The following is a 15093-nucleotide window of genomic DNA, read 5'->3' on the forward strand; positions in this document are numbered from 1 at the left end:
GCACCTGGCCCGAGCACTTGTAAAGCCATGCCAAGGGCCCTGCAATAACCTCTGCTAGCTCCCTATGAGTAGCCTCTGGTATGAAGAGCAGCAAAGGCTCCAGGGAATTCAGGGTAAAGTTGAGGTTCTACAAACATTGCTGCCTGTTATAGGTACTGCCTGCTCTTCTTGGCCCTTAGCAGTTGTTTCCTCTGGCCAGGTCTTCCTGAAGGAGAAGGCCAAACAGCTACTGGAGAGACGGTGGAAGCAGAAGCAGAGCTGGGCCATTGTCACCCTCCAGCGGAGGCTCCGAGGCCTCATCAGCCGTAGGCGTTTTCAGGTCCTCCGACAGAAGGTCACAGTCATCCAGGCTCATTTCAGAGGTCACCTAGCAAGGTCAGAGATCAAAGGCTAGGCAAATGCTCCTGTTCTATGGCCAGTTGTAAGCATAAGGTCTTACTGGGGTCCCAGCATGATTTTGGAGAAAGCCTCCTTAGATTCAATATCCAAAGTACAGCTTGATGTCCTCACTTGGGAGTGGGAGAGCATGGGTGGGACATGGGCTTCTGGTCCTGACCACCTGTGTTGTGTCCTTGCCTGTGCTAAGAGGGGAGTCTTCCTTGGCAAACCTTCTCCCACACAGGGGTCATTAGCCAGGCTGTGGGGTGGTTCATAGTCCAGTAAAACCGAGACAGTCCTGAGAGCAGCGATTGTGATGTAGATTAACTGCTTCTTTGGTCAGAAGCAGAATTTCTTAAACTGCTTTGTGAGCACTGTGCAGAGGTCCAAACCATGTTTGTCATTAGCATACGTGGAAGGTGGTTTCAAATGTGGCCCCAACCTATGGTGTATGCAATCCCTTACACAGACAATGGCTTGGTCACCCTTCCTAATAAACAGGAGCAGCCAAAAGGTGCATGCAGCAATCCCTTAGCACATGCTCATGAATTTCTGGGCTTAATGGGATTCTTGGTTTGGAGTCCTAACTAACTGGACACCTATCAAGAGATCCTCAGGTCAGTAGTGTATTAAACTGCTCCCATGGTCTAGTGCCTCCTACTGGTTAGGAAATAAATATGAATAAAAGTTGGGATTTTTATAGGTACCTCAGGGAGTTAAAAGTCTGGCTTTTAAATATATATATATATATAGGCCTATAGCTCCCCATACCTCTACAAATCAGGCTCCAAGTGCCTGAATCTCATTTTCTCCCATTAGATTTTTTGCATCAAATTCCTTTGGGCTCCTTTGAACTTAAATTTAACTCCAAATAAATATTGACATAATTAAACTAGCAAAGCCCTCCCAACATCACTGCAGTTCTGTTGGTCAAAACATGTTTCTACCAGGATAGTTTATAACAGTTCCAGGGACTTGGTATGTGCACACGTACACTGGTCCAACTGTGTCCCCACAAGGCCTGATTAACTATATTTGTTAAAAAATATCCTCCAGCTATAACTTCTGAGTGAAATCCAGACCTCACAGAGAGAACTAAATCAAACTCAGCTGAGTCTTTGCCAATGTTTCAGGGCTTGTGCCTTGCTTATGCCTGAATGTGGGTCATGATCCTGGGTTCTCTCTGTTTTCTGTTCTGCTGTATTGTGTTTCCCTCCCCTATCCTGCTGCCCCACTGATCCCAGGAAACGCTACAAGCGACTGAAGAAGATGCTGGTGCAGTTCAGGAGAGCAGTTTTAATCTCCAGGCCTTTGGTGCAAAGAAGGAAGCACTGCCAGGTAATGATACTATTCATAGAGATGGGTGGCAAAGGGTGTGCAATGTTCAGCTCTGACTTATAAGGTTGATGGGTGGGGCTGCCTCTGGAGATAGTTTCTTGGGCACTTAAACAGCAGTAGTTTTCCTAGCTTGTTCAAATGGCCTTTTGCTCTCTGAGTCAGTGAAGGTGGCTGGGAGTAAGTCCTCAGCTAAGCTGGCGATGGGGTGGGGCATGATCTGATCTTTGTTTGGCTCCCTAGTGTGCCCAGGTGGACAGCCTGAAGCTGGCATGAGACCCCTGGCACCCTCCTCCTCTGAGAGCAGGAGCTGTTCAGCAAAGAGAGAGCCTTCAAATAACTGGCTGGGCCCTCAGGACAATGGGAAAGCCCATTAATCCAGAGCAGATGCAGGCACAGGGGGCTCTGAGTAGTAGCCTCTGCATCGCACAGCCTGGAACTCAGGCTGAGAGCACCTGAACCTCCTGGGAGTTTTTTCATGGGGGTTTTAAAGGGTGCTCCTAAAATGGAGAGAAAAGCCTGTGCAGTTGTATGGCTGAATAAGTCTAATAGCAGGAGATCCAGGTGCTGGAGGTCCCCAGTTCAAATCCTACCAGGGCCTTGTAGAGCCATAAACCCTAGGCTTCTCTGCCAGTAACTGAGCTACCTCATGCCGGCTGTGATGGCAGCAGTTTTGTTTAGAGGGCAGCCTGCCACAGGATAGAGACCTGTCAAATTCATTTCGAACAAGCTGTCAAAGAGCAGAGGAAAACTGAGAATAGACAGGACCTCAGTTTTGTAGGGTTGGGAAAGTGGGACATTTGCTCATAGCCCCTTTGGCTTGCGGGCTTCACAAGATGGGAAGGAAGAGACCCCTGTACACTCCTTTGATCAGCAGGGTGGCTGCAGGATGCCCACCACAGATCACTATAGCCTGCGCCACACTCAGGGCACTTATTGCCATGCCATGCAGAGCATGTGTTGTTATCTCTGCTTCAGTCCCTTCCTAGCTGGACAGGTTCCAGCTCTTCTCTCTCCAGAGGAAGCGCAGTGAGTTGCTGCATTGCTTTTCTTCCTTCCCTCCCGTCCATGTTTGCTTTCTGAAGGCTCTGCTCTTGGACGGATGACAATAAAAGGTCTCAAAGTTCACCTGCTTGCAACCACAACCTTCCTCGCCTCCTCCCTTTCCCTGTAGCCCTGCCCTGGGCGGACTTTAGCATACCTACCCTCTCCTCAGCCCAGCCCAGCCCAGCTCTGTAGCTTCCCATCTGGACATCTGCGTCCTTACAATGCAGACAAACAGGAGAGTCCGGGAGTGAGACCCCATACACCCCCTCAGAGCAGTAGGCAGGTGAGTAGTGTTGTGGGGGAATATCCTAGTCTGTAGCTGGGACTGGGTAGAGCTAAATGAGAGCTTGGTTCCTTCTCCCTCCTAGGAGAGAACCCTTTGGGCACCTCTTCAGGCTGGGTTCAGGCCTTCAGGTGAAGGAAAAATGAGAAGGAGGTGAATGTTTCTAATTGTTGTTTGCTTGATGGGTCGCAGGGAGTGGCCAGTGCCAGGCTGGGGTTGGAGGCTGCTGTATGGACGCAGGGTGTCAGCACAGGCTCTGATCAGAGAACGCAAGGCAACTTTGTCCCATGGTGAGGGCCAATGGCTGTCCAACCCGCCGGTGTGAATAGATCCCAAGAAGGTTTTGCTTTTCATCCCATCATTTTAACATGATAGCTATAGCAGAACCACCTCCAAGTGTAGCAAAGCCTGTGCCATTGTAAGGCTGGTTCCCTCCACCTCTGAGGGCAGCAGCTGTTCAGCAAAGAGAAAGGCAAACAACTAGCTGTGCCTTCAGGGCAATGGGCAAAGCAATCCTAATCTGGAGCAGATGCAGGCGCAGGAGGCTCAGAGCACAAAGGGGTGGCATACTGCCAGGTAATTTGCCACCCCCAGGAGCCTGACACACCCCAAGAAATGTCTTGCTGACTTTTTTTTTTTTCTTTCCCCCTGGCAACAGAGGCGTGAGGAAGAGAGCAAGAGTGACACCTGCTCAGGAATGGTAAGTCCCAAGCTCCCGTGTATTGCTAGGGAGGGCCTGGCACTATTTACCAAAACAAACCATCCTGCCAGGGCAACAAGTGGTGCGACAGGTAAGGAAGAGGTAGTTAACCACGTTAGTCTGAAGTCGGGCAGAAGGCGAGTAGAGATGCACCTTATAGACTAAGTACAGATCTATAGAGGGTGCAAGCTTTTGTGAACTCGAGCTCGCTTCATCAGATGCTGTCAAGAGAGAGAAAGGTCCAGTACTCATTTCACTGACTGAGTCCTGCAGGCCTGTCCCTGCCTCTGGTTATAGCAAGGGAGCATTTAGGAAGCTGATCTGCTGCAATTCTTTGGGAGAGCCTGTGTCACTGAGGAGAAGCTTTGAGCACCTGAGGATCTAGACCTGAACTCTGGGAACACACCTAAGAGACTGGGATTCCTGTTGGAAGTGAATGGGAATTGGATGTCCAAATGCCCTCAAAGGCTCTGCTTGCCTTTCTACGTATCCCGTGGGATTTCCTCTGGAGTCAGTGGTGCAGGCGCTGTATGTTGGGCAATTCTCCCTGCTGCATCAGAAGGGTGTGGTGATGATGGGGTCCTTTCTTCCCTTCTCCTAGCCGGTCGCATGCTGTTGCGTACCAGTGCTCCACCCTAGAGGGAGAATGATTGGTAGGAGGTATCAGTCACTCCTGCATGCATGTGTGGAGGGATAAGGGTAAATGTTTCACATTAAGTGATTGGGATCCTTGGGGATGAAAGGTAAGTCATTAGCAGCAGTAACAGCTGGAAGAGGGGTGCAGTCTGTTTAGCATTGAGGCCTGCCTCCAGAATTAACATCTGGGCTGATGTGTAATGTCCCTACTACAATGAGGCTTCCCACTTCTGGGAGTTGTCTCCAAGTGTGTCCCTCTGGCTGTCATAGGTGATGCTGCCATACTCCTGTAGAAAGGAAGGGGTTAATGCCTAGGACCTGCCACATTTGTTGGATATTGGGATAGTGCTTGAATAAGTGGCTTCCATCCATTGTAGATTACGGGCTGTGCAGAACGGGGAACTCACTCACTCTGAACAACTCCTCAGACAAGTTTAGCACATTTGACTGTCCTGAAATCATCCCCAAGTCCCTCAGCTTGGTTTAAGTCGGAGAGAGCTTGGAGCGCTCAGCACCTCTCAGGATTTTAGTAATGCTCACCCAATGCTACAGGAAATCAGGCAAAGGGTAGAGAGGGTTGTATGACCTGTTGCTAAGTTCCCTGCAAAAGGAAGTTTGAGTCCTCAACTCCAAGGACTGGCCCAAGCCTAGAACTTATTTTTCTTCCCTAATAGCTACAGCAACAGCTCTGGAGAGTGCAGTGGTTTCACTCCATGCAAATTCCTCCCACAGTTGCAGTTTCTGTGTTCCCACCTCCCTTACTCCCCTTTGTGTTTGGGGTGCGACGGATTTCTTTGAAGCCTGTGTGTTACTCATAGATCTTGTGCTGGAACTGGCACAGTGGGCTTGGCATGATCTTACATGGCTCAGCCCAGTCTGGCTCAAAATGGAACTTGGGTTGTCTGAAAAGTCTGTGGGTGGCAGTGAAACAGAGGGTAAATCTCCTAAAGTGTTGTGAGCACTAGAAACCTGCTACGGTCTATGCAGGAAGGGAACATGCTATAAGATACTTATATGCTACTATAACTGTACACTCTTTGTACCAGTACCAGGGTTGTAACCGGTACAGTCCATTTTGGTAAAAATCATCCCACCTCAGTGCTGTAATTGCACTGGTACAAACACTGGTGTAGGCCAGGCTCCAGTTACCAGTGAAATGTGAAGCCAGGCAAATTAGGTTGAGTTGGGTCTTTGTCATCCACCCATTTTTGCATGGCTCTGTTAGAAGTGAAAGCAACAGTTCTTATCACTGTACGTTTATGAACATGTAACGTGTTTCGTTAGTTTGGGATCCAAGTCTGGGCATTTTACTATTTCCTGGCTGCTTCCTTGTCTTTGTGGAGGTCTTCACTTTGCATAAGTATGTCTGTGCATGGTGCAAAGCAGTGAAAGACCCTTGGGGCTAGATTCTGATTTCAGTTTCCTTGGTGTAAATCTAGAGTAACTCCCCTAACTTCATGTGGTTACTCCAGACTGGCACTGGCACAGGCACAACAGAGATCAAAAGTGGGCCCATTTTTTTTACTGGTATTGTGACATTTTTAGATGCTGTAAAATAACTAGTAGAAAAACCAGCAGAAAAAAATGCCCTGTATCTGGAACTTGTGATCTTTTCTGTGCAAAATGAGACCTCAGGCATATTGGAGAAGTACAATGTGTTCATCATCCCCCCCCCGCCCCAGTACTGTTTGTTCCTAGCTGCCACAAACCCCCACCCTTGTTTTTCTTCCATTCTCAAGATCACTCCATTTTGACTCTTATTTTTCTTTTGGCTTTTAAAAAAATTCTCCCTCCCCTTAGGATGTGTCACTGCTGGAGATCCCTGCAGAGCTTGCCGCCCTCCTGCATTCGGCCAGCGGTGAGTAGGGCCCTCCTCTGATTTTGCTGCATTCCAGCTTGCTGGCTTGTTTGCATGGCGTTGTGTGCATGTGTGCGAATCATTCTTGCCCGTAGCCTATGTGATTTGTTGACCTTGAACCGTCAACATCGTGAAGTAGAACGCACATGTATATGGCTTGCTTCAGAGACGGAGGACAGCTAGGAGCTGTTTGACCCAGTGGTAGGAGCTCTGGGCTGGAAACCATCTCTTGGGTTCTCTTTCAGCCTCTGCTTTTGTCCTGTGCTGGGATGGACCTGGATGAATATTCTCTCTCTCAGGCAAACACACACACGCATATGCGTACACGCATGTGCATACACACCCTGCTTGGGAGGGGGACAAAAATTGTGTCTTTTTCTGAACTTTGTGTTTCAGAAAAGCCCTTCTCAGAGACTTTTGAAAGTAAAAGAATTTATTTTTTATACCTAGACAACTGAGTGCTTCAGTCTTTCTGTTCAAAATGATTGAATTTCAAAATGCCCTTTCATATTAGTTTTAAAAAGTTCAAAAGCCTTTTCAGAATGATGGCAAATGAAATGCTCTGAGGTTTTTTTTAGAAACAAAATCTGCCACAAACCAAGAAATATCTTTGTTCACCCAGTTATACCTTGTAACCTTGGGCAAGCCATGTGCAACTGTGTTTTCCCCTCTTGCCCTTTTAGGACTCATGTATTTAGCCTATAAACTCTTCAAGGTGGGGTCTAGCCCTGGTAGTATGCTTATACAGCACATAGATCAAAGAAAGGTGCTGAACCTCACCTCCTATGTTGGTCAGTCCTTAGGGTGGTACCATAGCACAGATTAATCATAGAGGTGAGATTTGTATTAACAAGAGAAGATGGTGCTAGTTTCCCCAAGCTTCTGCTGAAAAGGTGTCTCCCCTGGATCTGAGGAGAACAAAACTGCATTGCAGCCTGTAGAAATGCCTTTTGGGAGCATTTAAATGTAGAGAAGAAAGGAAGCAGGGCTGGATGCTATAGCTTGGAGCATGGAGGACAAGGAGGAGGGAGGAAGGAGGACCCAAGTAACTATAGGCCTGTAAGCCTCACCTTGGTGCTTGGGAAGATCTTGGAGAGAATCATCAAGGATCACATCTGTGGGGGGCCTGCGGGGGAGATCATGCTCAGGGGCAACCAGCATGGGTTCATCAAAGGCAGGTCCTGCCTGACCAACCAGATTGCTTTTTATGACCAAGTAACTAAATCCTTGGATGATGGTGTCGCCGTGGATGTAGTCTTTCTGGACTTTAAGAAGGCCTTTGACACCATCTCTCACCCCATCCTCATCAATAAATTAAGCAACTGTGGTATTGGTGCCTGCACAGTTGGATGGGTAAAAAATTGGCTGATGGGGTGCACCTAGAGAGTAGTGGTGGACAGGTCATACTCAAACTGGCGAGATGTGAGCAGTGGCGTACCCCGAGGCTCGGTCCTCGGGCCTGCACTGTTTAACGTCTTCATCAGCGACTTGGACAAGGGGGTGGAAAGCACGCTGTCCAAGTTTGCTGATGACACCAAGTGTGTCCCCCTCACCCCACATCTTAAAGGGAGAGAGAGGCTGCAACTAGATTTAGACAGACTACAAAAGTGGGCAGATGAGAATAGGATGGGGTTCAACATAGACAAATGCAGGGTGCTGCACCTTGGGAGAAGGAATCCACAGCATACATACAGGCTGGGGAGTTCCCCTCTTGAAAGCACAGAGGCAGAAAGGGATCTTGGAGTCATTTTTGACTCGAAGATGAACATGAGCCGCCAATGCCAGACCGCAGCCAGCAAGGCCAGCCATACCTTGTCATGCATCCAAAGGTGCATCTCAAGCCAGTCCAGAGAAGTGATACTCCCCCTCTATGTGACTTTGGTCAGACCGCAGTTGGAGTACTGTGTCCAGTACTGGGCACCGCACTTCAAAAGGGATGTGGCCAGCCTGGAGAGCATTCAGAGGAGGGCCACCGGCTTGGTTGGAGGGCAACAGGACAGGCCCTACGAGGAGAGACTGAAGGACCTGAACCTGTCCAGCCTCAGCAAGTGGAGGCTGAGGGGGGACCTGGTGGCTGCCTACAAGCTCATCAGGGGAGATCAACAGCAAATAGGAAGAGCCCTTTTTTCCCCAGCACCACCTGGGGTGACGAGGAACAATGGTAATAAGCTGATGGAGAATAGGTTTAGGTTAGAGATCAGAAGGCAATATTTTACAGTTAGGGTGGCCAAAATCTGGAACCAACTTCCCAGGGAAGTGGTCCTTGCCCCTACCTTGGGCAAATTCAAGAGGAGGTTGGATGATCACCTGTCTGGGGTCTTGTGAACCCAGCATTCATTCCTGCCTGTGGCAGGGGGTCAGGGTAGATGATCTGTTCAGGTCCCTCCTGACCCTAGCTACTATGAAACTATGAGGGAGGGAGAAGAGGGCATCAGAGGCTGGAAGAGAAAGTGGAGGTAGCTGTGCTGCACTGGAAATCTCTGCAGCCAAGACAGTGGGTGTTCCCTTATTACCCTTGATAAATCTTTTATCATGCACCTTTGTATAAGTTATAACAACCTCTTTATCAGGTTTGTTTATCAGTTGGGCCATTGCCATTAGTTTCTGCTTCAGTTCCATGTTCCCCTAATGTGTTTGCTGTGTGAAAGAATTGAAACCTAGGGAGCTTTCAGGACCGTTTCCTAAGATGTTATCTCTGGCTGTCCCAGGGATAGAGGCCTGGTTTGCAGTTCCTCTCATGCAGCTAATTCTGGATACAAGCTACTCTTGAATCCCACCTCTTTGTTCTGCTGATGCCCTGTTTCTAGATGAGCCTTGCCTTCACCCTCTGAGGAGGCCCAACCTAATTGTCCTCTGCCCAGTGAGAGGAGAGGCAGTGTGAGGTTGAACAGAGAAACCAAATGGTTTGCCTCAAAAATATGATCCGTACTTGTTTGATCCTCCCCTATTCACTGGTCTTTATCAGGCACAGTTTGTAGTATTGCTTCATGATTTGTGGGGGAAGCTTCTGACTCAAGCTTTGAATCCTCGTAGCTAGCAGCATTGGATACTGGGGACACCTCTGTTCTGCTTTTGTGGGTACGTGCTACACAGAGCACAAGGGAAACATCCCCTCCCCAGACATCAGTAGTGGCAGGATTGCAAAGCAGGTTGTGAGCACAAGGAGAGGGAGGAAGGATAGTGTCTCTGTTGGTGAAGGAAGGACATGGCAAATGTGTGTCAAGGCATCTCTAGGGTTGTGGGGACAGGGTGATGGAAGTGTATGTCCTTGGTTGACGGGGTGGCTGTATATATAGCATGTGGGTATCCCTGAACAGAGATTGGTGAGGATGGCATGGACGTTTGGTTGGCAGGTTGGGGAAGGATGGATCGCGCAGGTGTCTTCAGGAGGGGGACTGGAGGTCCCTGGAGGCATATGGTATTGTTCCTATGTGGGCATGTGCCAGGGCACACTGGTGAATATCACAAGTTTCCCTATCTTTCTCTTGCAGGTCAGCAGTATGCCCAGGCCAGCCAGATCACTGAGGTGTCCCCTCCAGAGGTCAAGGCCAGGAGCGACCTCTTCCTCCCACCGAACATCAATGATTATCCCTTTTCCTCCTTTGCGAGGTCTCACTTCCAGGTAGGAAGCTGCTGTAGCCAAAAGCCACATTTTCCTTTCTCTGTGTTCCCTTTCTGCACTCTGTCAGGACACCTTCCCACTTGGGCTTGTGTTTCTTGCCCTCCTCCTGTGGTTACATGACCAAGAGCAAAAGGGGCTGCAGATGCTCCCCTCCTAGAGGCTTTTGACACCCTTTGTGCTTTGTCTGTGGTTCACCAAGGGATCCACAGAGGGAGCCAATAAAGCCTGAGTCTGCATCAAGCTCTTTCTGCTGCTGTTGCCTTCCTTGCCTGTTACAGATGGGAGAATAGAGTCCTGCTTTGGGCCAGGCACTCTCATACAGCCCCTACCATGGAAGCAAATTCCAGGCATGAACTTAATATGTCCTTTTTTATTTCCTCCCTGTCCAAGGAGCTGAGCTTTCCTGCCCTTGGTCAGCCCCTGCAGCACCCTGTAACCCGTCTGGAGCCTGAGTACAAGCAGAGCACCCTGGAGATCAACAAACTGGTGAGAGTGGGTGGGTGGGCAGGAACAGATGTCCTCGCAGACATCTGTTATGGGGCAAAATATTGGAAAGCAATTGCTTGCCTCTGTAGCTGGAGATTAGTGAAATACCCAAGCATCATCTCCATAGCAGATATAATCTATGTGTCTCTACTTATCCCATGATAAGTGAAAGCTAAACCTGGTAATTTACCCCTCAGCGAAATAGGGCTAAGCTACTGCAGTTTAGCTTTCACATACCACAGGGTAAATGCAGGCACACAGATATTTAACACTGTGGAGCAGCCAATGCACATCAAATCTCCACCTTTTAATTTGCTATGATGTCTTTGTCCATACCCTAAACTACTGAGGATGTGTATTCACTGCAGAGGCAGTTGGTTCATGGATATGAATCATGGGGTGGCCCGGTTCAGGTTTGAGCAGCCTCAGTGCAAAGCGTCTCTTGGGTTCCTGCATCTGCTCTGGTGCTGCACTCATCTGTGTGAGGTGTTAGGACTTCAGGGGGATGTGGTCCATGGTTCTTAGTGCAGTGCTAAGCTGAGCCACTTGATCTGCTCCCACTGAACTTTGAGAAAATTGTCTGGGCATATGCGGGAATTGTGGGCATCCTCATGCAAAATTGGAAAGTTACTGGCTCAAGGGTTAGCCCCAGAGGGGCCACCTCACTAGGTAGAAAGCACCACCCCCTTTGGATGAGAGGGGATTACGTGTGGATGGGATTTGTGTTAAGAGCAACAAATAAATCTCCTTCCTGGTTAATTGCAGTGAATATATACTCTAAGGAGCAAATGAATTGTACCTCCAGAAGGGAGAGGGTTGTCAGAGGCTTATTTCTTGAGCAGGGAGTTTCTGAAAACGGGGTCCATGCCTTGGTGCCGGTAAACAACAAGATGTGGGATGCAATGTTACTTCCTCTGTTGCAAGGTGTTGTGAGGCATGAAGATAGATGCTGGCCCCTCCAAATGTGGGGAAGGTTCAGTAAGGATTGTATTCAATCTTCTGGGACCACGCTGTGCTCTGTAAAGCACAAATAAGACAGAAGGGACTGCTAGTAACCATCTGTGGAAATGAGGCCCAGAAAGCATAGGAGTCTTGACCCTGCACTACTGAAGTCAAGGGGAGTTTTGCTACCTAATTTAGTGGGAGCAGGCTTAGGCCCAAAGTAACTCGCTCCAAATCACAGTATCAGAATAGAAATCCACACTCCCTGCTCTAACCACTAGACCGGGGTGGTGTTGTCACACACATCCCTGCTGTGCCTTTGGGGGTAAATACATCTGTTGGTGAAAATGAAAGAGCCTCCTGGTATGTTCTGTTGGTTCTGAGGGAGGACTGCTCTACAACCCAGATTGGGACGTTCTGCATCAAACCTTGCTTTGCTTTTGTACACGCCTCTGGTGTTTTTTGGCACCGAGTCCCCAGGCCTAACATAGCAAGTAAGAGTAACAAACTGGAGGGGCAGGGTGGGGCGAGAGAGGTCGGGGTTCCAGCGATAAGTCACGGTGTGACTCAGGTTAGACATACACACCTTGATGGTCATTTAAGGAGCCTGAGAGCAAGCCTTTGGCTCCTGTTACTTAACTTCACCTTTGGCAGGGTTTGGGGCTTCCCCTCTCAGTGGCTTATTTTTTGATCAAGTCTTTATATTTAAAAAAAAATTAAATATTTTGCTGGTCATGCCCAACCTGCAGAATTTTTGTCTCTGAAGTGTAGCCTTTAGCTGGGAGTTCCCTGGGTCTCTAGTACTAGGCTTTTGGATACTTACACTTGCCTATATACCCCTAGTTACTGGTATGGATTCTCACTGTGAACTCTTTCTAATGTAGCTTTTGGTTTGGGAATAAATAAGCAACACCTTTGCTCTGGTGGGGAGCGGGGAGCATTAAAAATATATAAATAGGAGCAAACTGTGCATCAGTGCAACACCCAGTCCTGTGTCTGCATCTCTGCCAATGGGTGTGTCTACACTGCAAAGTGAGGTATGATCCTAACTGGGTGTGACTGGCTCCATTTGGTTCATTTGGGTTACGAGTGAGGGTGGGAGCAGTTTGGGCCAGTACTTGGGTTTCAGACCCAGGCTCTGCTATAGGCCTGAACTTGAGCTGCTAACCCATGTTAAAGCCTAACTGGCTTGCTCCAGATTAGCCAAACCAAGGTAAGAACACACCTTTCTTTACCATGTAGTTGCACATGTTCAGCTGGTTTGTCTTGCCCAGTTCTGGTCCCAGTAGGTCAGATTTTAGCCCCCTTCAGGTCTCTCAGTCAGTGCCCTGCCACCCAAATTCTCCTAAATTGTGCAGGTGCTGGTAACCTGAACCCGAATCCAGATCTAAGTTTTTGGTGCAGCCGCTCAGGGCCTTCTGTTCTGATGATCCCAGAGCTTTGCAGTTGGGTCTGAATGTGGCAGTTCAAGCTCCCTCTCTTTTCCCATTGGGTATGTGGCAGATTCTGCGGTTCCTTGCGGACCAGAACCTCCAGGACTGGCAAGAGGTGCTTCTGGGTAACTACATCACCAGCCGAGGGTTGAGAGCTCCTGTCCTGCGCAATGAGATCCTGAGCCAGGTGGCCACCCAGATGTGGAAGAACCCAGATGGGGAGCAGTGCCAGCGAGGCTGGGTCCTGATGGCTGCTCTCCTGAGTGCCTTTACCCCTCTGCCAGCACTGGACAAGCCCTTGCTGAAGTAAGGAGCGGGGAGATTGTTCTCTGATATGGGAGTGTGCAGAGCGGAGCTGTGTATTAAAGGCAGCTGCCTCGTTTGCAGGTTCGTTTCAGACCATGGGCTGGAAGGCTACAATGCCATCTGCCAGCGCAAGATCCTCACAGCAATGCAAGAGACAGAGATGGTCCCTGAGGTGTCCCGTGTGCACCCCCCAACCCAGCTGGAGTGGACTGCCAACCAAAGGAAAGGGAAGATGGTGCTGGATGTCTTCACCTACAGTGGTAACAGTTGCCTCTGCCTTCCCCACCTTGTCACCCTTCAGAGCCTCTGCCCTTGCTGGAATTTGGGAGTAGGCTCTGGAAATCCCTTCCTTAGCTTGTTTGAAGTACTCACAAGACCTGCGTCATTGGCACCAGCCAAAAAGGCAGGGAGCATTTGAAATGACAGCTGTACCTAAAGGACTGACTTGGAGCTTAAATTTCACCAAATCCCCCAAAGGTGGAAACAGTTGAAATCTAGAGTCTTGCTTTGACCTAATAGAGGGACAGAGGTTGGATGCTGTGGGATACTCAGTACCTCTGCAGCAGACCTTGGCTAACAGGCACCTGGTTGTTGACTAGACCCCCTAGATGTGGGATCTGAGATGCTCTGGGTTTTGCAAGTGGCTAGTAGTTACAGACCCCTCTCCATGTGTTAGTGTAGATGGGCCCCTGACCCTGGATAGGCAGCTCCAGCTGCATTTTGAGTCTTTTTGGGAGTCTGTGCGTGAGATCTTCCAGCGTGGCTCTTTCTTTGCTGCAAGATCCTGTTACTTGCTTTGTGGAAGGCTGTGCACTGACACTCTCTCTTCTGGCCTAGAGGAAAAGTTCTCTGCTGAGGTGGAGTCCTGGACAACAGGGGAACAGTATGCAGGTTGGATTCTGAGCACAAGGTACGGCCCAAGGTGGGGAAGATGTTGGTTATGTTTGTGGGAGCATGCACTGTTGCTTTTTGGGTTACGATTGCTCTGAGCTGCAGGCCACTTCAGGCCTAGCCACAAGTCCCAACAGAACCTCTTCCCTCTCTCCAGTTTGGGGGTGTAAGGTTCCTGGAGCCTCCTTCGACCTGCTGGTCAGCAGTCCCAGTTAACCCAACAATGCAGATGGAGCCACTGGTCAGGGTGGGAGTGAAATCAAAGGATTGAGGCAGCGCAGTGCGGCTGATGAGCCCCACAATGGCAAAGCCCAGTCCAGGGATCTCAAGTGAGGAGCAGGAGCTGGTAGGGATATCTCCCAACCTCTGTCCTAGCTCAGACCATAGAAGTGATGGAGAAGAACTGTGTGGCAATGAGACCTCAGCCCCAGACTTTCTCTGGGAATGATGATCATTCCCTGTCTTGTACAGCTGGAGAGAGAAAGATGGTGAGGAGTCAGATGCATTCATATGTGTTGGGGGAGGTTCCAGGCCCGATGGGGATGGGGTTGTTTGAAAGCTGTGAAGAGAAGAATAACTTGTGTGGACCAGGAGAAGCAGAAGCTGGGAGAAGAGAATTCAACACATTCTCTCCAAACTGTGTCTTCCTCTCTTCCTGTCTCCCCCATTCTCAGAGGCTTGGACAAGGTCCCTCGAGGATGGTCTGTGTCCGTATTCACAGGAGACACTTGGCAGGACCTGCTTGGCTGTGACTTCGTGCTGGATGTCATTGGAGAGATGGAGGGGACTGGTTGGCCCTCTCTATCCTCATCTGATTATCCCATCATGCCTGAGGGGGACAGGAGCTTTCATCAGAGCGCCTTTCTGGATACGTAAGTGCCACTGGCTGCTTCTGGAGTCCTCAGCTGGTTCCTCAGTACTCTTTACTTTTCTCATCTCAATGGCTTTTCTTTTTGACAGGATTCCTCCTGCACCAGGGATCCAGGCTCCCTCTTTCCCTCCGCCCTCCCTGTCTCCTGACTTTAATGGCCCGGAAAGCCCCTACTCAGGTGAGCCCCTTCCCTGGCCTGAGGCTGGCACCTGGGGGAGTTGGACAGGAGCAGGCCTCACACAGACAGACAAAACCAGTGATGTTTGAGAGGGAGAGGGATGGGGAGGGCTTGAATCCTGAACCAG

General features: G+C 49.4%; 1 protein-coding gene across 1 annotated transcript in view; it reads left to right on the forward strand.

Moving 5' to 3' along the window:
• MYO15B (myosin XVB) overlaps positions 1–15093 on the forward strand; it is a 73508-nt gene that overhangs the window by 25521 nt on the left and 32894 nt on the right. Inside the window, exons 22-32 of the mRNA XM_059732983.1 lie at positions 59–375; positions 1623–1716; positions 3702–3743; positions 6180–6237; positions 9729–9859; positions 10250–10345; positions 12791–13026; positions 13108–13286; positions 13864–13936; positions 14592–14789; positions 14878–14966. Of these exons, the coding sequence (XP_059588966.1) occupies positions 59–375; positions 1623–1716; positions 3702–3743; positions 6180–6237; positions 9729–9859; positions 10250–10345; positions 12791–13026; positions 13108–13286; positions 13864–13936; positions 14592–14789; positions 14878–14966 (1513 nt within the window). The remainder of the gene's footprint in view (positions 1–58; positions 376–1622; positions 1717–3701; positions 3744–6179; positions 6238–9728; positions 9860–10249; positions 10346–12790; positions 13027–13107; positions 13287–13863; positions 13937–14591; positions 14790–14877; positions 14967–15093) is intronic.

The sequence above is a fragment of the Alligator mississippiensis genome, chromosome 8 (assembly GCF_030867095.1).
Source record: "Alligator mississippiensis isolate rAllMis1 chromosome 8, rAllMis1, whole genome shotgun sequence".
NCBI classification, from domain to species: Eukaryota; Metazoa; Chordata; order Crocodylia; family Alligatoridae; genus Alligator; species Alligator mississippiensis.